Source organism: Myotis daubentonii, chromosome 6 (genome assembly GCF_963259705.1).
Source record: "Myotis daubentonii chromosome 6, mMyoDau2.1, whole genome shotgun sequence".
In the NCBI taxonomy this organism is placed as follows: Eukaryota; Metazoa; Chordata; class Mammalia; order Chiroptera; family Vespertilionidae; genus Myotis; species Myotis daubentonii.
Window position 1 is genome coordinate 12,793,189 of NC_081845.1, and position 25,978 is coordinate 12,819,166.

Consider the following 25,978-nt stretch of genomic DNA (forward strand, 5'->3'; position numbering starts at 1 on the left):
CTGTGCACAAAGTCCACAAGGGGGTGCACCAAGAGTGTCCACCTCAGGTAATTGGGACACTTAGCACAGAAAGGCACTCTATCGACACAGCGAAGCATAAAAAATGCCGAGACAAAGAAACAGGACACAAACGACAGAATGGGAGGAAAGCAAACTGCTGGATATAGAGTTCAAAACCACACTTTTAAGGTCTTTAAAGAACTGTCTAGAAGCTGCCGATAAATTTAATAAGGCCCTCAAAAAGACTGGTGAGACTGCCGATAAATGTAGTGAGATCTTCAAGAAGACTGGTGAGACCGCCGATAAATGTAGTGAGATCCTCAAGAAATCTAATGAGACCCTCGATGTTGTGATAAAGGACCAACTAGAAACTAAGCATACACCGACTGAAATAAAGAATATTATACAGACTCCCAACAGCAGACCAGAGGATCGCAAGAATCAAGTCAAAGATTTGAAATACGAAGAAGCAAAAAACACCCAACCAGAAAAGCAAAATGAAAAAAGAATCCAAAAATACGAAGATAGTGTAAGGAGCCTCTGGGGCAGCTTCAAGCGTACCAACATCCTAATTATAGGGGTGCCAGAAGAAGAGAGAGAGCAAGATATTGAAAACCTATTTGAAGAAATGACAGAAAACTTCCCCCACCTGGTGAAAGAAATGGACTTACAGGTCCAAGAAGCACGGAGAACCCCAAACAAAAGGAATCCAAAGAGGACCACACCAAGACACATCATAATTAAAATGCCAAGAGCAAAAGACAAAGAGAGAATCTTAAAGGCAACAAGACAAAGAAAATCAGTTACCTACAAGGGAGTACCCATACGACTGTCAGCTGATTTATCAACAGAAACTTTGCAGGCCAGAAGGGAGTGGCAAGAAATATTCAAAGTGATGAATAGCAAGAACCTAATACCAAGACTACTTTATCCAGCAAAGCTATCATTCAGAAGTGAAGGCCAGATAAAGAGCTTCACAGATAAGAAAAAGCTAAAGGAGTTCATCACCACCAAACCAGTATTATATGAAATGCTGAAATGTATCCTTTAAGAAGAGGAAGAAGAAGAAAAAGGTAAAGATACAAATTATGAACAACAAATACACATCTATCAACAAGTGAATCTAAAAATCAAGTGAATAAATAATCTGATGAACAGTATGAACTGGTGATTGTAATAGAATCAGGGACATAGAAAGGGAATGGACTATTCTTGGGGGCGGGGGGGGGAGGGAAGGGGTGTGGGGTGAGGGAAGAGATTGGACAATAATCATGCACCTCTGGATGAGGACAGTGGGTGGGGAGTGAGGGCAGAGGGTGGGGTGGGAACTGGGTGGAGGGGAGTTATGGTGGGAAAAAAGAGTAACTAATGTAATAATCTGAACAATAAAGATTTAATTAAAAAAAAGCAATTTAATCTCGCAGCAATGAAAAAATAGTATTATTAAGGATCAATATCACATTACTTGTCAATTTAGTGATTCTGGGCCCCCTGTAATTCTAAAAAGGATTAAAGTGGGTCTGTGACACCTACGTATTTCCCTCTCCTCATCATGGATCTCTAGTCCCTGCTTTGTTGGAAGGTATAAAACTAAAGATCTGGGAAATGTTAAAATGTATCTTTACTGCAGAGAGTATTCCTAACGTATATTTCAGAGTAATATCCTCACATACTCCCATCTATTTTTACTCCTATTTAGGGATTTCTCAATGCCATGGTGTTGTTATGTTGAGCAACTTATGCTTAGGAAAACAGAAGCCTGAAACCAGGTGAGATAGCAAACAGCTTCCTATGTGGCCTGGAACATAAGTTGCACTTTAAAAAAAAAAAAAATTATCTTTATTGTTTAATGTTACAGATGTCCCCTTCAATACTGTCGAAGTGGCCTGGAAATGCTGGTTGCTGTCGGGTCAGGAATTTACATGGCTTCCTTGGGAAAGATGATCCAAGTACCTTTAGAAGCAAGCTCAACTCAGTAACTGATAAACACAATAAAGTTTATTGAATTTTTAGAACCTATAACAAAAACGCGTGAAGACAGTGTGATAGACTGGCCAATGGCTGCCTCCCACCCCATACTTTTGGAGGCTCTAGCTGCTGTTTGTACCAGGTGGCCACCTGCCCCATGACGCCCCTTCCCCACTTCCTCTTGAACCAAGGAACACAGAGCCTGAATCAGTAAGACGAAAACAGGTGCATTATCTGGATGGTCAAAGGCACAGCTGGAGCCAGACCCCAAACCAGACCCCAAAGTCACATGGTACCTGGAGCGGAGAAGCCTAAGGGGCACATACAGCAGGGCCCTGGAGAAGGGCAGCACCTGGGAGTAACTCGCCCAGAGGAGCAGTGACGAGGGACCTTGAGGCCCAGGAGAGGCTGAGAGAACGCCCAGTTCCAGGGCCAGGCAGCCTGGTTAGATTTTGTTTCCCGCCTTTACTGAGACTCCCTGATGTATCCTTAGGGGAAACCCACTTTTATGTCAGCTAGCTTGAGGTTTCCTTTTTTGTAACTCAAGAATGCCTGACTCAGGGATCCTGGCTCAAAGAGGGCAGGAGTGCCTGTGGGGCTCACCATGTGACCTGGAGCCTGAACCAGCTGTTTGCCCAACTGTTCTGCTGCATTGCATTTAGTTATATTCAACTTACCTGTGATCACAAGGCCGGTGGTCTACTGAAGAAAGCTTCACACACCTTTCTGATTCAGGCCCATGCCCACATGTGCATGCAAACACACACACACATTGATTGATGCTACCTAAAAATGCCTTCACCACACTAGTATTGTACGGTTGTTCTTTTCCTTTCTCTAAACAATATTTTTTTTTTTACAATTTGTTTTACATCCTACCAAAAATTTAACATTTGAAGTTACCCCTCAGAGTACAGATTCATAAGCATGTTTTTTTCAGATGTCAACTTTAATGAGAATGAGGAAGACTATCTTTAAGTCTAAAAAGAAAAGAATACCTGACTGAGAAATGCCCAATCTGCTCTGCTGTGGACGAGGTCACTCATTGAAGACAGCGAGGTCACCCTGCAGGCAGTGATCATTCGGGTCTAGAACCCAATTTGCCTGATTCCTAATTGTGCTATGCTACCTGGTCTTGTTGCACTGAAAAAGTTAGGTTGGAAATATTAAGCAACATACATGAACAGTGGCTTGGATTGTTATGGAAGTCCTAAATGAAACCAAGTTTGTCCCACAGAAAATGCTCTGCTTCAGATGCTTTTCTGGTGGTCCGACTCGGCCAAGGTTTACGCTTCCAGCCAAACACAGAGTGGCCTAAAAACCATCTGCGCTCAAACACAATCGCCACCCTACTTCCTGGTGAGGTCGGGCCCGGCGTGAACATCCCATTTCCCTTCCTGGCTTGCATTGGAGTGTTCACATACATATGCCATCAGTTTAAGCCTAATTTAACATTATTGTTAAGTTCTCTTCTACAAATATTACCTTTAGACATATTTTTAAGCCTTGAAGAGGGGAAGACAGTGGAACTGCTATAAGAACAACAGAAGAGGGCATCATAGGAGGCAGCTTCCTATGAGACAGGGGATGCATTTCCTGCATGAACTCTGAGTGGCAGTGAAGGAGATAGTGTGGGTAATGGCTCCTCATATACCTGGGTACTATGCCACCTGCAAGATGGGACACAGAAAGCAAAATCCTGATTGGAGTGAATATTAATATGAGCCAGGAGCCTCTATTTTTTTTAATCTTTGTTGAAAGTTAAAAATATGGAAAGCAGATACAAAGGTTATTATTCTGAACACTGAGGAATATGCATTGCCTAGCATTCCACATTATGAGCTTGCTAAATTTGGAATTAGGTTGTCTGATAGGCTGCATCTGAAAGATTAACCTGGTTTCCGGGTAGTCCCCATGACCTAGACTTCAGGGTAGGTTGGTCTGAACTCCCAAATGTTGTGCATTGGCTAAACGTGAGCTCTAAAGATTTTTCCTAGGATTGGTTTTCCAGTAATTCCACCAGTTAGGCAGGTTTAGCACCTGGGAAAGGCATAGAAACCAATATACACATAAAAAATATGTAGGTTTGTTGGAATTAAAATTTGTCAACCAAGAATAAATCTCTATTACTAAAGTTTTGGTATACCTTCAGAAAAAGTTTAAAGTTTGGTTGAATTCAGCCAGAGTTAAAGATACCAAAATAATATGCTTGTTTTGTCTGTAAAGAAACACTAAAAAGTACAATGAAATCCCTGTTATAAATTATAGAATATCACATATACACTGAAGAGCATATCTTTTACAGTGTACATTATTCAAATGTTTTCAAGGAGTCCACTGGCCTGCAATAAAAATATTCTGATATGTTGATTCAGAATTAAAGGTTATTTCACACTCTCCTTTATCTGACTTCTGAGACTGTACATATTTCCCTGAGACACCTATGTGCTTTGTTGGTACACTGCTGAATACCATGTAAGAGAAAGTCTTAGTTGTGAAATCACACAGTTGGCCTCTAACACCATTAGACTCTAAAGGAAATAGAGTGCCTTGATTCTATGATTCGAGGGAGGGAAGAGTATCAAACTGGGTCTAGAACATGCTGCTATTTTCAGATAGCATGGATGCTCTTAGCAACGTCAGGCATGAAAGAACACTGGTGTCGGCATAAAGGACTTCCTATTGGCCCAGTTGTGAGACTTTGAGCATCAAATACAAACACAGCAAGGCAGTCATAACACAAAAGCAGGCTGTGATACAAGTTTAATTTTTTAGCAAATAGGAGAGTGTTCACACTGAATATTTTATTACTTCTAATAATTATGTCTATTTATAATATTTACATATATAGTTATTTTTATCTGGGTAAGCACTGAAGAATAAACACATGGAACTGTAACGTGGTCAAATGATCCTGTCAGAAATTACTAAAATAAAAAATAGGGTGGCTTCATTAGCACAAATAATAGGATATGTGCTGAGTACAAGTAATAACCAGGTAGAAAGTGACATGGTGGTCAAATACAATCACTAAGGAAGAGAGACAGTTCAACACTGTATTGTAAAATATCAATTATTCAAAGTCCTGAAGAGACAAGTTAATTGCATAAACCAAATCCCTTACTGCTAAAAAATAAAAACCCTAGAATCAAGATTCCTGATAAAGAATACATTTTTCCTTTCCTTCTTTTTTTTTAAAAAAAACATATTGTTATTGATTCAGAGAGTAAGGGAGAGAGGGAGAGACATAGAACCATCATTGATGAGAGAGAAACACTGATTGGCTGTCTCCTGTACACCCCCCACTGGGGATTGAGTCCGCAACCCAGGCATGTGCCCTGACTGGGAATTGAACCATGACCTCCTGGTTCATAGGTCAATGCTCAATCACTGAGCAACACTGGCCAGGCAGGAATACAACCATTTTAAATGACAAAAAAGAACAGATCAAAGTACCCTAAATGATAAGCCAAGAGGTTAGGTGTTATCATCTATGTAAAGCTTAATACATCATTACTGCAAAAGACACCAAGTTTCAAAGACAAAAATTTGTAATAAAGGTATTTAAAAAGTTTATCATAAATAAAGCAAAACAAAACAGTCAGCCCCACACGGTGGCTCAGGCTTAACTGAATTACCCTAGTTTACACAATCAGAACCAGTCCAGTCCAAGAATCAACTAGTCAATAACCCAAATTCTTTCCTTTTCCCTTAAGTTCTAGTAAAAATACTAAAACCCAGGAAAGTATTAATATCGAAAGGTTAGGAATATATTACGCTAAGACTCATACTAAGAATGAGGTTACTAACACAGAAATAATAAAGAAATGTTCAAAACCATAGTCTTGATGTTTTAGAATGGGTTTAAGAGAATGTGCAATAAGAAATTTTAAATCACTGCTTATGTATGTCTTGTATCAGCTGTTTGAGGTGTTTAAAGATTTCAAAAGACTCATTCATACTAAGTTTGTACTCGTAGCTTAAAATTTTTCAGAAAATTTAATGAGTCACTTTTGGAATTAATGCTTAAATAAATGCTGAAGAAAAACTCGGGTACCTAAATTTTTCTGTGTAAATTTAATGCAATGATCATTAAACAAAGTACATACAGTTTTGAGTATTCTGCATGTCTAAGAATCTCTCAGACAATGAAATAATCTTTTTTTTTTTTTTTTTTTTACAAATTCATACTTCAGAAGATAAATCCTGTAACTGTGAATTCCTAAGAGCCTCTGCTAGAATTCAAAGAGTGACTTTAAAGGACTTAAGACACGGCTTGGGTTGTCTATTACTACCCAATACAGTCATTTGTTTGGATTTAAAGACAAATGAGTCACAATAGTAGGAATCACATTTCCATATTAACTATTTGGGTAGATGCCATGATATATGATTGGGACAACTGCATACTCTCTTTCCTTCCAATGACAAGACTGAAGTTGTGTTGAAGCGAAGTCCCCAAAAGATAAAAACAATCTGAAGCACAAAATATTGGCTGAAGGAGGAAAGAAAAACTCAAAGGCCACTACTTCAGAAAGCTATCTGACCAGTTGCCAGATCTTTAGGAATACCATGGAATTGTGAGGTGCCTCTCAAAGAAAGAAAAGCATTAGTCACCTTTACTCTTACCCATAATAAACACAAAAACAATATTAGAAAAATCATACGATTCTGTCAAATCATAATAAATATTCACCACACTTGGCACATCATGGGTTTTAAAAAAGGAAAAACTAGAAGAGTTCACCTATCTTGTTAGCTCTATGAGTGCTACTATCCTGACATTTGTTCCTGAGTGAATGAAAGAAGGAATCCGGGGAAGACCCACCCCTTAAAAACAAAACAAACAAACATCTTTGGGAATGTAAGTATTCCATTCAGCAAAATTACGCACAATGTCAATTCAATCCAAGGGCTGGTATCACATAAATCTGTAAGGATTAAACAACTTGATGAATCATGAAGATAAACCTGAAACTACAAAATGTGATTGGGGAGCTGGTATTTAGAATGGCACTCAACATGGCCAATAGTCTGGACATATATAAATACCATGTAGGTATCCCAAAGGTACTGTGTCGAGTTGGGAAAGATGCAATTTGACCAGCAAGCTTTCCATGATTATGGCTTTTTTCTCATCTCTTCATCCCAATCAAAATCTAATGCTTCGTCTTCTAGTTCTGGTAAAGTAAAGAGAGACTTTTTGGAAAGACTGGGTTTCTCAGGGGGCCCCTCCAACTGAAAAGTTTTCCTTTTCCTGCCAAGCACTGTCGCTGTGGCGGTGGGAGGCGGGCTTGGGCCTCTCTCACCCGAGCTCTTACTTTCAGGAGGCCGGGATGCCGATTTGGATTCAGGGGAGGAAGTAAAGGAGAAGTTGGCCAACTTGGCTAATGTGCAAGCATGAACCTGGCTGCTTTTATTCCTGCACGAAAGCCCTTCCTTTTTGTCTCTCTCACCAGTGAGGGGCAAATGCCCAGTCTCGTTCCCAAGCTCAAATTCAGGCTGAATCTCTCTCTTTCCAGGGCCACATGCCCTCTCTGCTCTTGACCTGTCTTTCCCTGATGACTGCTGTGACACCCCCGTGGCCCTCCCCTGCAGCAGATCTGAGCCTCCCTTTCCTGAGGTCAACTTTTCTGGACCCTTCACCGACAGAGCTGCTTCTCCCCTTGTTCCGTGCTGGGAAATTTTCAGACTCCGAACTGCTAGGTCAGTTCTGCCAGGAGACACAAGGCTTTGGTCCTCAGGGGAGTGGATCAGTCTTGACTTCTGTTTGAAAGTAAATTTTGCTAGTTTGGCCACAGGGGCACCCGAACTCTCAACACTTTCAGGTTCAGGCTCTTTCACCCGAGGGAGGGACTTCTGTCTCTTTCTTTCTGGGCCACGTACAGGGATGGATGGAGGGTGAGGAGGGCTTACGGGCTGTGAAGGCGGCCTGGCAGGATTGCTGTACAACTCCTGGGCCCTCTCCTTGCGCAGCCTGTGCAGTTTCCTGGGGACATGATGAGTCAGCACCGAGTCTGGTTCATCAGCAGTTCCTGCTGTTTCAGAAACGGCTGCTGCCTTTTTTCCCTTTTTCCCCTTAACACTCTCTGGCCTCAATGGAGCTTCTGTCTCTCCTGGTGCTGGAAGCAGTCCAGTTTCCAATTTGCTCCTTTGGTCTGGCTCCCTCTCTTCTTTACCCTGAGATGTGTTGTTGGATTTTTTCAAAACCACTTTCCGCTCAGTTGTTTTGGGACCAGGAGACACAGAAACGGTGCTTTTCGGTTCAATCCGATGAGTTGTCAGGGAGTCAAACCAATCCAAACCAGCATCTCTGCTGTCGTGCTGAGCTGAATCTTTTCTACGTGCTGACCTATTAGGCCCCAGGTGGGGTGGAGGGTCAAGAGGTGGGCTTCCCCTGGGGCTGCCTCCGGTAGAAGAGGAAGGGATACCACAGTTCACGTCCTGCTGTGTTGACGTTCTGAATTTGGATTCTCCTCCTGGGTCACATCCCGAGGAACCTGGAGTAGTCTCTGCCTCTGTCCTTGGCTGGGATTGGTACACACTCTGATTCTGTAACCTATAGCAGAAATAAGGAAAACATGTATTGAAGAGAAGGAAAGTTGCTTTACCCTTTTCATTTCTTTAGTGTCTGAGATGCCATCTAAAGGGATAAGTCCAACATAATTCCAGGTTAATACCAAATACAGTCTCTAAAAACAGCAAGAGGGAATTATCTGTTTTCATTAGAATAGAGATTAAGTGACCTGATAATCATTCTAATTTAGCCTTAAATTGAAGTAAAATTTAAAAAATGAAGTGTTGAGTTTGCCTACATTTTCCTTCTCTCTGAAAGTCCACTGAATTCATTTAAGATAGTTTGAAGGCCAATGTAAAAATGCTGTCTTATCTCTCGTGTTATATGTGTAACTACAATACAGACTGTTAGCTATTTGCACAGTAGCTTATTGCTGATCAAGAAAGTAGCTCTATCCGGTTGGTGTGGCTCAGTGGTTGAGTGTTGACCTATGAACTAGGAGGCCATGGCTCGATTCCCAGTCAGGGCACCTGCCCAGGTTGCGGGCTTGAGCCCTACTAGGGGGTCAAGGAGGCAGCCGATCAATGATTCTCTCTCTCTCTAATCATTAATGTTTCTCTCTCCCCTTCTTCCTTCCTCTATGAAATCAATAAAAATATTTTTTGGGGGGAAAAAATCCCCAAAAAACCAAGTAGCTTTCAAAGTTACTACTATCTAGTATACTTTCAGCAGCAAGTTGAGGTAAGGGATACTAGTAATTATTAAAGCTCCATAATAATGTCCTAAAAGACAGGAAGTTTTCAGGGGTAGAATAATAATTTAGCCCACTATTTTAGTCCAATTCTGACTTTGGGAATTAACTTCTCCCCTACATAAAAAGTACAGTTTTACTATAACTTCCTAGAAAGATGGCATCTTTGCACTCTGATTAGAGGTAGGTAGAATGGCCACCATTTGAGGCAGGATGTCACTAAAAGCATTTTCCAGAAGGAAAGTGTGATAAAAATACACATAGTTTTATGATTGATATGTGATCTCCTTAAGGAACAGAGAACCCTTACCTAAGGGGATATACCGTATGCTACTTGGGGCTTTCCCACTGTTAAGATTAGCTTTAGATTGTGTTCTATAGGTAATGCACTTTCGTCTGTGGGGCACCTGGTTTTGTTGCTTTGAGGATCAATACCCAACAGGCCTCTACATTACAAAGAGATACTAGAAGAAAAGAACATTTTAAGGCCAAATCCTATCTTTCAGATCATCACCTACTCTTTTTTTCTTCTTCCCCCTGTTTTCCTTGCAGGAAAATCGTTCTGAACTTGGATAGTCCAATTGCTATTTTTCTATCACATAACTGATTCTGAGCCTCGCGTTCCTTCCCTTCCCGAATCCAACATGTTTTTGGTAGTCAAAATGATCCGTTCATGGTCAGTCTAAACAAGCAGTATCTCCAAAAGCCAAGGCAAGCCCAGGGCAGGCCTGAAAAGGATCTGTGACATCAAACCATAAAAGAACCAAAGGAATCTCTTTGATCTTAACACTATGCTCTGGGCCATTAAAAAACCAGGAGACCAAAGGCAGGGGATTGATTTTATACAAAGTAAAGTTTACCGAGGCTGGCACCTGGTGCATTAGTAGGACAAAGCCAGCCCCACACATCCCCAGGAAGGCTGTGCTGAGCTTTATAAATCAGAAAGAGAATTCTGTTGGATGAAGGGAAGAAACAAATAGGAGAGAAAGCCAGGACAAGAATTCTCAGTGTTTTACTTAATACAGTCAGCAATCCCACCAGGGACCCCACATTCTTCTTCTGCAGCTGTTCCACTTCCTCACGCACCCCATTCCCAGACCCCAGCTTTGAGAGCAACACCAATAACCAGATTCAGGTCAATTATCCAGCCACTCAACTGATCATGCAGATACGCAAACGGATACACTCGCCATTCTTCACTCCTGCTTCACAGGCACAGACTCACAGTCTAGCTTTTTAGAAGCTCATCTATATAGGGACATGCAACATTCAGTTCCAGGCAACAATTCTTCAGGTGATGCGCTTTCCTTCCCATACATCCGCATTGTAACAAGTCCTTAAAAAGGTGAGTTTTGAAACATTGCTGTTGTCATTCCCGAGTTGTTTGGATGTTCCAAACCAGTAGGATGATCTCCCTCTTTAAAATAAAATACATCATTCTCACTGAGGATTTTTTAAGTCTATTAGATATGTAAATTTTTAAAGGTCATGGATTTGGGCACGCAGGAAAGGAAAACTGCTGCCGAGGAACCAGGTGGAGGTCAGTATAATTATCTCTATTTCTAACTTGCCCAGCATACTAGCTTAGGCTGGCCTAAAACCATTCTGCGCCTCAGTCTTCTACCTGTCATTTTTTTCACCAGGGTTATCTAAGGACTAATATCAAATATTTATTATGTTTGGAAGAGAGCTTTAGAAACAATAAGAATAAAATTAAAATATTAATAAGCACTAAGATTCTTTATGTAAGCTCCCGTGCACGTCCTCTCCTGGTGAGGGAAGACGGTGAGGCCAAGTCGATATTTTGTGTTGGGGTCTGGGCTGGGATAGATGGCTCCTGGAATCTAACTTCCTCTTTCTTAATAGCAGTCCCAGCGCCTTGTTGCTCTGGTTTGCACAGGGAGCCAACGAAAGAGAAGAGGAAGAAGTGGTGAAAGCAAACATGATAGAGGCCACTCACCAAGGTGTCTTGGTTCCGCAGCAACTGTGCATACTGGGTGTGAACTGTAGGTAGCTTACCTTAGTGCTTCTCACGTAATGGAGACCCAGTGCTATACATTTTACTACACAGAGTAAATTTATATATAGTTTACAACATCGATACAGCAAACAACCAATCAGTGTTCTCCATGAGGCTCACCAAAGCAGCAAGTCCAGAAGATGGAGCTTTGGAAGGTGGTCTCTAAAGATGGCAGCCATCAATTCCTCCGTTCCCGTATGTCTGTGCCACACCTCCCATCACCCAGTGGTGTCTATTTCCTTTCACTTTGCTTGTGACTTGCTCTAACCTATAGCACGTGGCAGAAATGATTCTGCTCTAGTCCTGGCCCAGCCCGTAAGAGGCCTGGCAGCTCAGGCTCTTGCTATACTGGAGTCCTAAGCTACCATGGCAGAATTCTGACTACCCTACAGCAGAGAGAGCCCAGCCAGCCCCCAGACATTTATGCCACCCAGTGAAGACATCACACATGTGATGGAAGTATCCTGGATGATCCGAAACCAGCTGAGCTGCCAGTTAAAGGCAGGTGTGTGAGTAATTCCAGCTGCTACTACATTGATTAGAGATGAGCCATCCCTGTAAGACTCCTGAATTTCTGTCTTCTAGGACCCTGGTCAGCAAACTGCAGCTCGCGAGCCACATGCAGCTCTTTGGCCCCTTGAGTGTGGCTCTTACACAAAATACCACGTGCGGGTGCGCACATCCAGTGCGATTGAAACTTCGTGGCCCACGTGCAGAAGTCGGTTTTTGGCCCGGGGGAGTCTATTTTGAAGAAGTACTGTTGATATTTGGCTCTGTTGACTAATGAGTTTGACGACAACTGTCCTAGGAAAATGAGCACTATAATGGGGGTGATGTCTTTTTTTAAGCCACTGAGTTTTGGGGTAGCTGATTATAAGCAATAGATAACTGAAACAATCCCCTACAGATAGCACAGACAGATTTTCCACTTAATGCATTACTTCCTTTGTTTCACTAAATGCCAAATGATTTCCCATTGCATGCCTATCTTGGCTTTCTTTTCTCACCTTTCAAGTCTTCTTAGCTCTTCACTCAGGAGGCTGTGCAGCTCCAGCTTTTCCAGAATAAGTTCACACTGCCTCTGGTACTGCTCCAAAGGGTTTTCAGGGAAGGAAGTGTGGAGTGCGTTCACGCCTCCCAGCAGTGCGCCTCCCTGAGGGTGAGGAATGGAGAACACCAGGGAGTCACCAGGCCAGCCTGCAGAGAAGTCCACACTAGGCACCACTGGTCCCAGATGGCTGAGCCCAGCCCTCCACACTCCCACCTTGAATGAGAATCACCTGGGCATTTTTCAAATTTCAATCATCTTCTCCCCCGGTTCTTGCTGGCAAGCATTGCTCTGAAGCCACGCTCTCACTAGTGAGACCATGACCATCCCTCAGGTACGTCAAGGAGAAGATGGACTGAGACCCACCACTTTACACCGATGGGAAAAGCCATTATACTGAGGCAGAGAATGTTTGCATGACAGTATTTTTCCTTCTTTTAAATGGTCTCCTTTGGATATATTTCCAGAAATTATTAGGTCTGGAATATAATCATTTAAATAATAGCTCCTGATATGCTACAAACTGTCTTTTATTTGATGCCTGTGACTACAGTTCAGATATTAGCACCCAATGTCCTCACCTGCATGGAGGACTCCATGACTGACACCACTGTAATGGCGTCTTCTAGAGTCACAGTGTCACGAAACATCAGGCGAGCATGAGCTGAGAAAACAAGGGGCATTTTAAACCATGAAGACAGAAATGCTTAAAAGAAATATCTGAAGTGATAAATGCAGTACTCTACCTGATCCCCCTCAAAAATTTGTATGTTATGAATGAGCTACTAATAACAAATTAATTTTTCCCAGAACAAGCACAAAAGTCTAAGTTCAACTCGCTTTAAGGCTGTTCCTGTAATAAAGGGCCACATCCTTCTGCACATCCCATGGCAACTCTGTGTATTTCTATGAAAAGCACTCGGCTCCAGCAAAGAAAGGGGCTACCTAAGCATATGTTTAATATTCAACAGCTTTTAATCCTCACTTTCTAGTCTATTATAGAAACACACAAAATTAAACTCATTTCTCATCTCTGGCAATTTTCTTTATCTGTGAGCTTTTCAAAACTACCAAACTCATGAGCATAAAATTTATGTATTTCTTGCTCTAATATTAGCTACAAATCTTTGAATAAGTTAAGTGCATCTGTTTTATAGAACTTTTTATTAAGCATACATAATGTTATCACATGGTACAGTCAGTTCATGTTAAATTTTTTTATTTATTAAAACAAGGGCTAAATGTAAAAGCCAATGTTAAAGAAAACATCTTGAGATACATGTTAGCTGCAAGTCTGCATGTCTCTCATGCCTTAGGGATGGGCTAGGGCAGTGATGGCGAACCTTTGAGCTCGGCATGTCAGCATTTTGAAAAACCCTAACTTAACTCTGGTGCCGTGTCACATATAGAAATTTTTTGATATTTGCAACCATAGTAAACCAAAGATTTATATCTTTGATATTTATTTTATATATTTAAATGCCATTTAACAAAGAAAAATCAACCAAAAAAATGAGTTCGCGTGTCCCCTCTGACATGTGTGTCATAGGTTCGCCATCACTGGGCTAGGGCCTGGCATTATTAATTTGGTGTCATTATGTTAGCGGTGGGTTGCTACATAGGAAACAATTCCAAACAAGGCAGTATCTCACCCAAAATGCTAACAGACTGCCACTGAGAAATAAAACCTTAGTAAATAAGAACTGAATGACACCTTAAGTTACAGGAGCTATCATAAAGCCTGAGCTATCATAAAGATTCCTCTTTCTTAATGACACTACATTTCACTCAACACCCATAAATGTCCCAGAAGAGTGGAGGCTTCATAGCTCAGAGCCTTTACTTTAATAAGCACCTGTGAGCACCTTAGAGTAGGGATTATTCATCTTTGAGCTCATGGTGTCAATCCCCATTCCTTGTACATAACGGGAACCCAATAAAAAATTCATTTGCTGAATGAAATAAACCTTCTGCTAATCGTATCAAGCTCTCCAACAGGCGGATGGTGGTCCGGGCGGCGTTCCGGGAGTCACTCTGCCTCTGCATCTGGTAGTACCGGAGGAGAACCTGATTGCCCACGTCAGACAGCGTGGGCTGAAGCTTCCTAATGAGGCTGAAGTAGGTTTTCATCTTTTCCATGCTCCACAGCTTCTCTGATTTGCTTGGGTAACCTGTACATATTAGGTGTGGGTCAGTAATTTCTAAGAACAGGCAAACATCTCATTTTAAAGGCTTTGATAAAGTTTTTATACTCTTTATTTTTTTAAATAAAGTTTCTAGCCTTCCCAATCATCCCCTCAAATATGACAAGATTTTTTTTTTTTAATTTTAGAGATTGGAAAGGGGGCAGGGGAGAGAGGGAGAGGGAGAGAGAGAGAAAGAGAGAGAAAGAGAGAGAGAGAGAGAGAGAGAGAAAGAAACATCAATATGAGAAACATTGATTGGTTGCCTCCTGCACACACCCCGATCAGGGATTGAATCTGCAACCTGGGTATGTGCCCTGAACAGAAATCGAACCCACCACCTTTTGGTATATGGGATAATGCTCCAAGCAACTGAGCCACACCGGCCAAGGTCTTATACGTTTTTAAAAGGATTAGCTTTAGGTTGGTGGCCATTGAAATCTAGACCTGTTTCAGCACAGCATATACTAGTAGTTCTAAAACAAACAGTCTTAGGATCTAAGATTAATAAAGGTAAGCTTCCTACAGGGGTTAATTATGAATAATTCTGGTCTACCCTATAGTATGCTATATAATAAAAGCCCAATATGCAAATTGTCCCCTCAGGCGGTTGTTTGACAGGGAGTTCAACCACTTGCTATAATGAGCACTGACCACCAGGGGGTGGTGCAGAACATGGCGGGCATTGGCAACGTGATGCTGGCAGCAGGCGGCAGTGGAGGCACTGCCAGCCTCGATGGGCCCGGATGAGAGTAGGACCGCAGCAGGATGGTGGAGAAGATGAGCGGGCGGCACCAGGTCAAGGCAGATGGGAGCGAGGGCCTGATGGCCCTGCCGATTGCCCCACAGACAGCAACCAGTGGTGGCAGTGGGGGTCAGGGCTGCCGTCTGGCTCCCAGGTGCTGAGGAAGCCGGGCAGGGGGCCCGGCCCCGACTGATCGCCCTGCAGGCAGGATGGTGGGGCAGGTGAGGGGGTAGCAGCAGGCCAAGGCGGGGTGTCAGGCGGGGCTGTGGGGCGGCGGGGCTGGGGGTGCGAGCTGGGGGTGGGAGGCTGGGGCCCTGAGCTGGGGCCCAATCTCTGCAGGCCACCCCAGGGACTCCACCAGTGCACAAATTCGTGCACCAGGCCTCTAGTTAAGTAATACTTGAGTAAATCAAATTTAATTGAAAGAGAAGCCTATATTTAGATTTCTGTTTCATAATTCAACCCAGTTTTCTTTGCATGCAAGAAGTAATAATTATATATCATAAGATTTCCCCCCTTTCATCACAAAAACATATTCACAACCATAATCTCATCAATGGCAGACAAAGAAGGGCCCTTTACCTCTTACCCATTATTCTGGCTCACTAACTGGTCCTCTCACTGCTTTCAGTCTAAGCAACTCTCTGTTGCCCATTAGTAGGGTACCTTGGGTATTTATTTAATTTTCTTCAAAGAGAATTTCATTTGGCTGTGTCTACATTTTTTCTTTGTCAATAATTTGCTTGTCTCCACATACCTTTGTTTTCTAAGATAAAAGAGGAAATTATACGATCCCAGTCTTCATTCTTGGTATCAAGCAAAACCAGGATCAAGTCAAATCGACTTAAGAGTGGGCTGCCAAGGGCAATATTCACAGACACAGACTCCTGCGGGTCATACTGGCCTTTCGGGTTAGTTGCTGCCAGGATGGTGGTCCTTGTGTTCAGCTTGCACACGAGGCTACCAAAAGAGAGGGTACAACTCACTGACTGTTGAGGTTCAAATAAAAAGCAAGATTAAACTTGTTAATGAAAGGGGCTTCTCTTGCATCTTGAAAATCTAGGGAAACTTATGTAAAAGAGAATGTGGAATGATATCAGGATGTATCACAAACACCAAGTCCAACCCAGTACATTTACACTAGCCTATCTTGTAGAGAAATAAACGCTCATAAACATTTTTCATAACACTGCTATGCGCACACCCTCTGCTGGGTGCTGAGTCATACAAAGTAAACCGAACATGGATACTGTCGTAAGGAGCTTGCAATCTACTAGCTATAATGGTAAGACCAAGAAGGATATGGTAAGTTCCAGAAGTATAAAGGTCCCGGGAGAAATAAAGTTGATATCTATTCATCTATGTGGACGGAAGTGATGATCAGGAGAACATTACAAAGTAGCTTTTGAACCGGGCCCTTAATGATGTGGACTTTTTAAGTGGAGAATATATATATTCACGGAGAGGGTGAAGGTGGAGGGTGAGAGTGATTTTGTAGAATTTTGAGTTGGCTGAAGCAAAAACTTTGTGTGTCACCTTGTTTTGATTTTTCTAAAAGTGAAAGAAACAAAAAAATAAAAATAGAGAGATGGAGGGAGGGATGAAGAGAGGGAGGAAAGAAGCAGGGGAAATGAGGAAAAATAAATGCCGTTTAGCATCGAGTTTTTGAGGAGTAACAGCAAAGGGAAGATTGAAGGGGCCTAGGAGTGGTGGGTGGGTTAGATGGGGAGGACCATGGATGGACACAGCGAGGAGACGAGGACAATGGTCCAGGAAGAGGCATGAAGTCCTAAATCAAGCATGTCCAACTCGCAGCTGGCGGGCCACATGCGGCCCGCAACAAATATTTTTGCAGCCCAGCCAATATAATGGTATGTAAGAAACACTTTAAAATTTTGTAACTTAATTTTTACAATATCCTTTATACATAATTATTAATAAGGAGCTACAACATTCATTAATGACTGATTACTATAATCGTGTTGCATTCATTTCCCTTGTGCATCTTTTGTACAGGTGCACCATTTCTCTAATACCAGCAGGGAATATTTTAGCAGCTGATGGCCACATCATTAGTCTTGGACTGACTTGTTTGGTGTGCGCAACAGGAAGTATTTTGCTTTCAAAGAACAAGAAAAATCGGTTTATTTGCATTACATTTATTAATTTGTGCAGTTATTCAGTGTCTGGTAAGTTAATGTTCAAGAAGAAATATTAATTTTTATTAAAATGTTATATTATTTTATGTTAACGATTACTCATTTATGTCAGCCCTTTGTATTCAGCATGTCTATCGAAAGAAACCTACGTTTCTATGAAAATTGAAGCTTTTGTTTTTTTGCAGCCCACATAAACTTAAACTCTATTTATCTGGCCCATGTTAGCCTTTGTGTTTGAATTGCTTGTCCTAAATGGAGCAGTGGCAAGATAGGTATGGGTATGCCTGACTTAGATATTGTTTTTAAACTTACGAATGATGGGCAAGTCCTCAAGGTAATACAGCATATTCGTTGACAATCACAAATGCAACGTTTTCCCCTATACATTGCTCTGCTGCTGACTGCTTTTAATTATAGTGGCATGTTTGCCTCTCAGCAGTCACGGCACATGGCATCAGTGACATGTGCTGCGTCTGTTAATCCCCGATCTATTTCCAGTTGGCTCTAGCAATCACCTTGTGCCCTAAGACTAGAAAAGTTTGAGAATCCTAGTGTGTGGTAAATGGCATAAGAAGACACCCATTAAAGGAGAGAAAGACAAACAAGGTACTTTCACTGAAAACTAAGTCCCCTTTTAAGAAAAATTACTGAAAAGGAAATATTCTGAACAGACAGTCCACATCTTATAAATTATGTGGCCAAATGGCTTTGTAAAGGTAAAATCCAGTTTGCCCTAAAAACAATGTAATAAGTGGTTCCTAATGAATCCCACCAAAGCACATTTAATTCATGTTGAAGTGAGGCCGTTGGCATTTATCATAAAAAAGGATACTGCTGCAATACTGGCAATGAGATAAAATTCAATTGCATGTAAAACAATTTCTTAAAATTATTTTCAATGTAGGCGAAAGTAATTGATTGTTCTTCCTCTCTGATCAACAAATATTTATAAGCCATTTCCTATGTGCAAAGAGCAATACTGAGAATTCAAAAAGCTGGCCTCTGCCTCCACTAGTTTACAGTAGAAATGCTGGCAGATGAGGAAGCGCAACACAGCGCCCAGCAGACAGTACGTGTGCAACGGATGGGGGTTATCAGCATTAGCATCAGCAAAGAGAAACTTCTGTGGAGACGCCTGGGTATCTGTAAGGTATCTGATCTTAAAGCAGCGCATGTGTTAGAAGGAAATGAACTAGCAAAGAGAGAAAGAAGGTGGTGAATTATTTCTGAGGTAACTAAAAAAAATAACATAAAAAAAAGACAAGAGTAAGGGAGGGGGCTAAGGAAGGAGTATGTGAAGCAAAATGGCTGCCTGAGGAGCAGTCAGCAGAAGTGCCAGCGATGGAAGTAGAGGGGTGGGCAGGGGAAGCGGAAACCATGTGGGGTAATAAGCCAGGCAGCTGCCTGTAGCACAGAAAGGGCCTGGGGACGGTGCCAAGAGGGACAGAGTGGTCTCTGCTCATTTGAAAGAAGGGAAGACAGATACTGTATAAGCCTGGCGCTTGCAGACCTGTGATACAAACATTACTGCATTCAAAACTGAATGAGGCTTTTGAAAACAGATACAAAGACACAGTCTAATCCTAAGTACTTCCTGCATAGTAAGTACTTCCTGATGTTTTAGGCATTTATTTACTTACCTTACTTTTTTTCCTATTAAATTTGATCTTCCTTGAGGGACTGTCACTTATTGTTATAATCCTCATATTGTCTATCACATATTAAATGCTCAATAAATATGCACTAGATTAGTGACAAGAAATAAACCTTTACTTAGTTCAGTATTTCTAAAATTCAGGGTCATCTTATATTCACAGGCTTCAACAGTTATAAACTAATCATGCTAATATTTTTTATGGTTAATTTGCAGTGGAAACATTTCAGTTTTTCCAAAGAACTATTGTCCCATTTTTTTTATCTATATAGGTTAACTTTCCTACATAGTAGTGACTCTTCTAAATAATACTGTACACATTATTTTCAGCACTGCAGGCCCGGCAGAAAGTGCCCTTTTCGTGTGACAGTCTCTCATTACAGCCTTTATAGGGGATCCCTGTCTTCACTCATGGCTTTATTCACCTACATTCTGTCACTTCCAAACTTAACTCTGGGCTGTGGTGGTAGATGCTATATGTTCACCAAGCCTTATTTCCCTTTCCCCTGGGAACAGAGCAAGATGTATTTCCCACCCCCCTTTACAGTTAAGTAGGGCTGTAATACTAAGTGCAGCCGATGGAGTGAAGGTAAAAGAACCTATGCTACTGTCAGGTCAGGCAATCATCAAATTCACAGAAACAGAAAGTAACACGGTGGTCGCCAGGCACTGGGAAAGGTGCAATGGCAAGTTGTTGCTTAATGGGTATAGAGTTTCAGTTTTGCAAGATGGAAAAGGTCTGAAGATCGGTTGCCCAACACTGGGACTACCCTTAACACTACTGAACTACACACTTAAAAATAATTAGGATGGTAAATTTCATGTTACGTGTTTTTAACCACAATTAAAAAAGAAAGTAATGGAGGCTGTTATGGACTGAATATTTGTGTCCCACCAAAATTCATTATGCGGAAGCCCTAACTACCAGGGTGATGATATGAGTTGGGACCTCAGACAGGTATTAGGCTTGGATGAGGTGTTGAGGGTGGAGCCCCATAATGGGATTGATGTCCTCATAAAAAGAAGCAGGGAGACACAGCTCACTCTCCCCACACTCACGCACTGCGGAAAGGCCGAGTGAGCACATGGTGGGAAGGTAGTGGCCATAAAAAAGAACCAAACTACTGACATGACAACCTGGATGAACCTTAAAAACTACATTATGCCAAGTGAAAGTTGTCAGAGGCAAAAAGTTAGATCTTGTATGATTCCGTTTACATGGGATGTCCAGAGCAGGCAAATCCACAGTGACAGAAAGTGGATTGGGGAGACAGACATACGGAGTGGAGGGCTGAGGACTGACAGCTAAAGAGCACGAGGCTTCTCTTTGGGGTGATGAAAACATTCAGGAATTAGACAGTGGTGGTAGTTGCACACTCTATGAATATACTATGATCCAAGAAACTGTATGCTTTAAAAGAGTGGATTTTATCTGGTATGTGAATTATGTCTCAAAGCTGTGATGAGAAAAGGTCAGAGAAAAGTATCAAAATAAATGGTATGTTTATAAAAAAAACAAACAAAAACAATCTTTGCGCCCCTAAAGAGGAGTATGCCAAAAATGGGATAAAAATCCCACACAACTATATAAAATGAAAACATATTAATGATATTCTCACAAGAATACCATTGAAAGCAGACATTATGTTTTGTCTTTTTGAATCTTTCAAAATTCCTAACATAATAATATACCCAGAATAGACACACAATTATTGAATGAGATAATAGGTTGGAGCCTGAATTGAAAGCTCTTCATAAGTCCCCTTCATGAATTCAATCAACTTACATTTATTTTACACTTTAGTTTTCCTTTCTTTGTTCCAACAACTAATTTTTACTTCCCTCATTCACCTCCATGGGAAAATTAATATGTGTTTTGAAGGGTGATAACTGTGTCTCCGAGAGGACCAAATATACCTTACAGGTCAATAAGGTTCGCATTTTCCATAATCAGATATTAACTAATCTCAATGATTCAAATAGATTTAACACTTACCCAGCCTTAGCAACACTTATGGTTTGTTGCTCCATTGCTTCATGGATACTGGTTCTATCATGCTCTTTGAGGCTATTAAACTCATCGATACAGCAAAGGCCCGCATCTGCAAGCACTAATGCCCCAGCCTCCAAATTCCATTCTCCTGAGTCTTTTACAGCAGTTACCGTCAGACCTAAGGAAAGAAGAAGGTTGTGTCAGCTTTTATTTTCAAAAGCCTATCTTATACCTATGAAGGGAAATAAACACCTACATTTTAAAGGGCAGGAAATAAATACCTACATTTTAAAGGGCAGAATCAAGGCTTTTATTTGTACTCCACCAAGAATGGATGGCATCAGAACAACTATTTCAGGTTGTTACTAGAGGGTCTTGGAATATCCTATGTTCTGAAATTTTAATAGGCATTAATAAGTATTTTGTGGAAACCAGAAGTCTTCAAATTTTGTCTCTTCTTGATAAGTACACTCACTGAGTGGCCGAAACTTTTAGAAGGAGCTAACAGATCTCCAAAGATCTTATGACAAGAGGTTTTGTACTATGTACTGTTTATGGAAAAAGGTCCAAAGACAGAGAACAGTGAATATTAGTCCAATGATGAAAATGAAAAATTTGCTCCCAGTTACAGAGGATTCCCTTCATAGGTCTTATCTGATTATAATTCATCCTTTAAACCAGTCAATAAAGCAGAGTGGTCAAAAACAAAGCCTTTGGAGTCACCTAGACTTGGATTTGAATCTGGATTTGTCATTCTGGCTATCATATAGTAGGGAGTTTCATAACATAGTGAGACCTAAGTTTATCTACCTATAAAAGAGGATAACAATGGAAAATATTTTATAGATTCTTTCTTGAATATTTAAAAAGAATATAAATAAAGTTCTTTACAAGCTGTATGATACATAATGAGTATTTATAATAACTACTAGAGGCCCAGTGCACAAAATTTGTGCGGGGGGGGGGGGGGGTTGGGGGGTTGGGCAGGTAAGTCCCCTCAGCCCAGCCTGCACCCTCTCCAATCTGGGACCCCTCGGGGGATGTCCGACTGCCGGTTTAGGCCCGATCCCAGGGATTGGGCCTAAACTGACAGTCAGACATCCCTCTCACAATCCTGGACCGCTGGCTCCTAACTGCTCACCTGCCTGCCTGCCTGATCGCCCCACGCAGCCTGCTTGTTCAGGCGTTTGGTCGTCCCTCACTAACCCCCCTGCTGGCCTGGTCATAGGCAGCCATCTTGTGAGGGTTAATTACCTCTTTATTGTATAGGATTGTTGATAAAAAAAATTGATAAACCTCTGGCTAGACTGATTAAGAAAAAAAAAAAGAAGATAAAAGCTACAAATGTCAGGAATGAAAGGCGGGACACCATTATAGATCCTACAGATACTAAACTAATAATACAGAAATAAAATGAACAACCTATGTCCTAAGTTTAATAACTTAAATGAAATTGTCAAAATATATAAACTGTCAAAGTTTATCTTAAAAAAAGATAACTTACATAATCTTATATCTACTTTGAAAATTGACTATGTAGTTAAACATCTTGCAACACACAAATCTACAGGCTGTGATGACGTCATGATGAAGTCTACCAAACATTTACGGAAGAAATAATACGAATTCTATACAAAATTTTTAGAACTGTAGAAAAACAAGAAACACGTCCCAACTCAGATAATGACGTCGGCATTATCATGATATCCAAAACAGATAAAGATATAGTAAAATGAAACTACAGACCAGTATCCCTCATTAACATAGATTCAAAAATCCTCAAAAAAAAGCAAATTAAAAAATACATAAAATGATAATAGATCATAACTAAGTTGGGTTTATTTTGGGAATGCAACACTACTTTTCAAAGACTAATAAATGCAATTCATCACATCAACTGAGGAAGAAAAAGCAAACGACCACCTCAACAGATACAGAAATAACACTTGACAAAACTCTATGGTCATTCATAATAAAAAAAAAATTCTCAGATAACTAGGACTAGACGAAACTCCTTCAATTTGATAAAGGGTATTTAAAAAAATCTTTCAGCTAACACTTAATGATAAAAGATTGAATGCTTTGAGTCCCATACCCTTCTACCCTCGAGATCAGAACAAGGCAAGGAGATTTGCTCTCAACACTTTTTCTTGAAAAGGAAAACCTAAATTTTAAAAAATATATTTACAGACAATATGATTATGTAGAAAATTCCAAAAATTACAATAAAGCTGCTAGAACTAATAAATGAGAATAGCAGGGTTGCTGTTTGAAAGTCAATATACAAAAATTAATCATATGTCTACATATGAGAAAACATTAGAAATTACAATTTAAAAATAATAGATGATAGCATCCAAAAATATTAAATACCTAGATATAGATCTTTTAAAATGATGTGTAAGACCTGTATGCAAAAACTACAAAACATTTTTAAAGAAAATTAAAGATGACCTAATCAAATAAAGATATCCCATATTCATTGAATGAATTAAAAATCTCAATATTTTGCTCTAGCCGGTTTGGCTCAGTGGATAGAGTGTCAGCCTGGGAACTGAAAGGTCCCAGGTTCGATTCCGGTCAAGGGCACATGCCCGGGTTGTGGGCTCGATCCCCAGTGAAAACTTGCAGGAGGCAGCCAATCCATGATTCTCTCTCATCATGGATGTTTCTATCTCTCTCGCTCTCTTCCTTCCTCTCTGAAATCAATAAAAATATATATTTTAAAAAAAAAATCTCAATATTTTAAGATGTTTCCCCAAAGTGCTCTCTGTCCCCAAAATGCTTTATAGATTCAATACAACTGCAAACAAAATCCTAGGAAGATTTTTCTTTTTCTAGAAATTAACAAGGTGATTGTAAAATTTATATGGAGAAGCAAAGAAAACAGAAGAGTCAACCAAAAAATAAAGTAGGAAGTCTCACATGACCCATTTCCAGATTTACTACAAAGCTAGAGCAATCCAGAGTAGTAATGGAGAAAGAATATAAACAGATAGAACAATGGAAAGAATAGAGCCCAAAAAATAGGCCCACACATATATGATCAAGTATATAAAAGTAAAAGCAATTTAATAGAGAAAGGATACTCCATCCCACAAATAATTGGATAGCCTTATAAAAAAGAAAAAAAATCAATCTTGATCCATACCTAATTTTGTAATACAAAAATAAGTCATAAGAATTAAAGACCTAAAAAAAAAAGAATTAAAGACCTAAATGAAAAATGTAAAACTTACGGAAGAAAACATCTGGTTTCTGGTCCAGTATTTAAGGAACTTAGAAGTTACTGCTCCATCTTAACACTAAGTAAACTCTAAACAAACTGAGAAATCAGTAATTCTGAGATCCATCAGAGAAATGAGGTCACAGGTCAAACCCCTGCTCCCCAAATTGGAAAGACATAAAGACAGAGAATCACAACTTACTAGAGCAGAAACCTCCATGGGAACCTGTACTGGGATAGGAAAATCTGACCATAATTCTCAAATTACTGGAGACTCAGTGTGGACAATTCTGAGAATTAAAAACTCCAGAGGAACACATTCATGGGAGGAAGAGAGTTCCCACACTTTTGTGAGTGTTAGTTCCAGGAGCTCTTACAGGTTCTCACATTAAATATTGACAATATTTCTCTGATATTATAAACAAAGAGATGGAAAGTCTAAGAAATAGTAAGAAAGACGTTCCAGAGATCAAAAACACTACAAAAGAAATGAAGAATGCCTTTGATGGACTCATTAGTAGACTGGACATGGCTGAGGGGAAAAAAATATCTGAGAGTAAGGTTAGTCAATAGAAGCTTTTAAAACTGAAAGCAAAGAGAAAAAGATGGAAATAACAGAACAGAATATCCAAGAACTATGAAAACAACTACAAAAGATATAACATACATGTAATTTATGTAATGGCAATACCAGAAGAAGTAAGAGAAGGAACAGAGCAATATTTGAAGCCAATAATATTCCCTATATTAATGTCAGACACCAAACCACAAATCTAGAAAACTCAGAAAACACAGAGCAGGAAAAACATTAAAATGAAAGATGAAGAAAAAATCTTGAAAGAAGCCAGAGGGTAAAACACTTACTTATAGAGGAGCAAATATGAGAATAATATCTAACTTCCCCTCAGAATATTTTAATACAGTCTTCAACATACACTAATGCAACAGCATTCATAAGTGATGATATAATCACACTAGGTTCTGCACTGGTTAGATAACATCTAGCAAATTATGATCTATGGTCAAAATCTGGCGCAGACACCTGTTTCTGTAAAAACAGTTGTTGTTTAACACAGTCATGCTTATTATATATGGCAGTTTCATATTACAATCAGAGTTTAGTAATTGTGACAAACATTGAATGGCCCTCAAAATCTAAAATATTTGTATCTGGCCCTTTATAGGAGATTGCTCACTCCTATTCTAGGACTTAATGTCTACTTTGAGACATTAAATTTTAAAAGAAATAATAATTTTTTAAAAGGATAAACGGATTATAAAGGACATCTTAATAATGCCTTAAATTTAAGGAATATAGCATGGGATATAATTAGCCTTAAGGAAAGACTTAGAGAAGTGAAAATAATGTTTATATATTTAGAGAACTATCCTATGGAAGAAGCATTAAACAAATTTGGGGCAACTTCAAAAGAAATAACCTAGAACAACATGTAGAGTTTTACATGCTGGATACATTGAGATGTTTAAAAATGAGTGGGCTACCTTACAAAGTAGTGAACTTTTCCTCAAAGTAACTATTTAAGCAAAAATGAAATGTCCATTTGTCAGAGGTAGTGTAAAGAGGTGTTCATGCGATGAACAGATAGCTGGACAAAAGAAAAATTAGAAAACACTGAGATGAAAGAAAATGAAGATACAACATACCACAACTATGGGATGCATATAAAGCAGTGCTTAGAGAGTAACATACTCA

General features: G+C 40.2%; 1 protein-coding gene across 20 annotated transcripts in view; it reads right to left on the bottom strand.

The window, feature by feature from the left end:
- Nucleotides 1-2,924: 2,924 nt before the first annotated feature.
- The window catches only part of MCM9 (minichromosome maintenance 9 homologous recombination repair factor), a 59,507-nt gene continuing 36,453 nt past the window's right edge, over nucleotides 2,925-25,978 (bottom strand). For 6 of the 20 annotated variants that reach the window (XM_059700177.1, XM_059700175.1, XM_059700176.1 and 3 more), the window contains 6 exons: nucleotides 21,042-21,216; nucleotides 15,990-16,192; nucleotides 14,272-14,475; nucleotides 12,886-12,968; nucleotides 12,264-12,409; nucleotides 5,171-8,527 (listed from right to left, as the gene is read on the bottom strand). In XM_059700177.1, the coding sequence (XP_059556160.1) occupies nucleotides 7,090-8,527; nucleotides 12,264-12,409; nucleotides 12,886-12,968; nucleotides 14,272-14,475; nucleotides 15,990-16,192; nucleotides 21,042-21,216 (2,249 nt within the window). In that variant the 3' untranslated portion in view covers nucleotides 5,171-7,089. Of the gene's footprint in view, nucleotides 3,639-5,170; nucleotides 8,528-10,393; nucleotides 10,654-12,263; nucleotides 12,410-12,885; nucleotides 12,969-14,271; nucleotides 14,476-14,512; nucleotides 15,431-15,989; nucleotides 16,193-17,187; nucleotides 17,352-21,041; nucleotides 21,217-25,767; nucleotides 25,872-25,978 lie in introns of those variants that run through there. The other 14 variants (XR_009453390.1, XR_009453389.1, XR_009453388.1 and 11 more) reach the window with 10 other exon arrangements.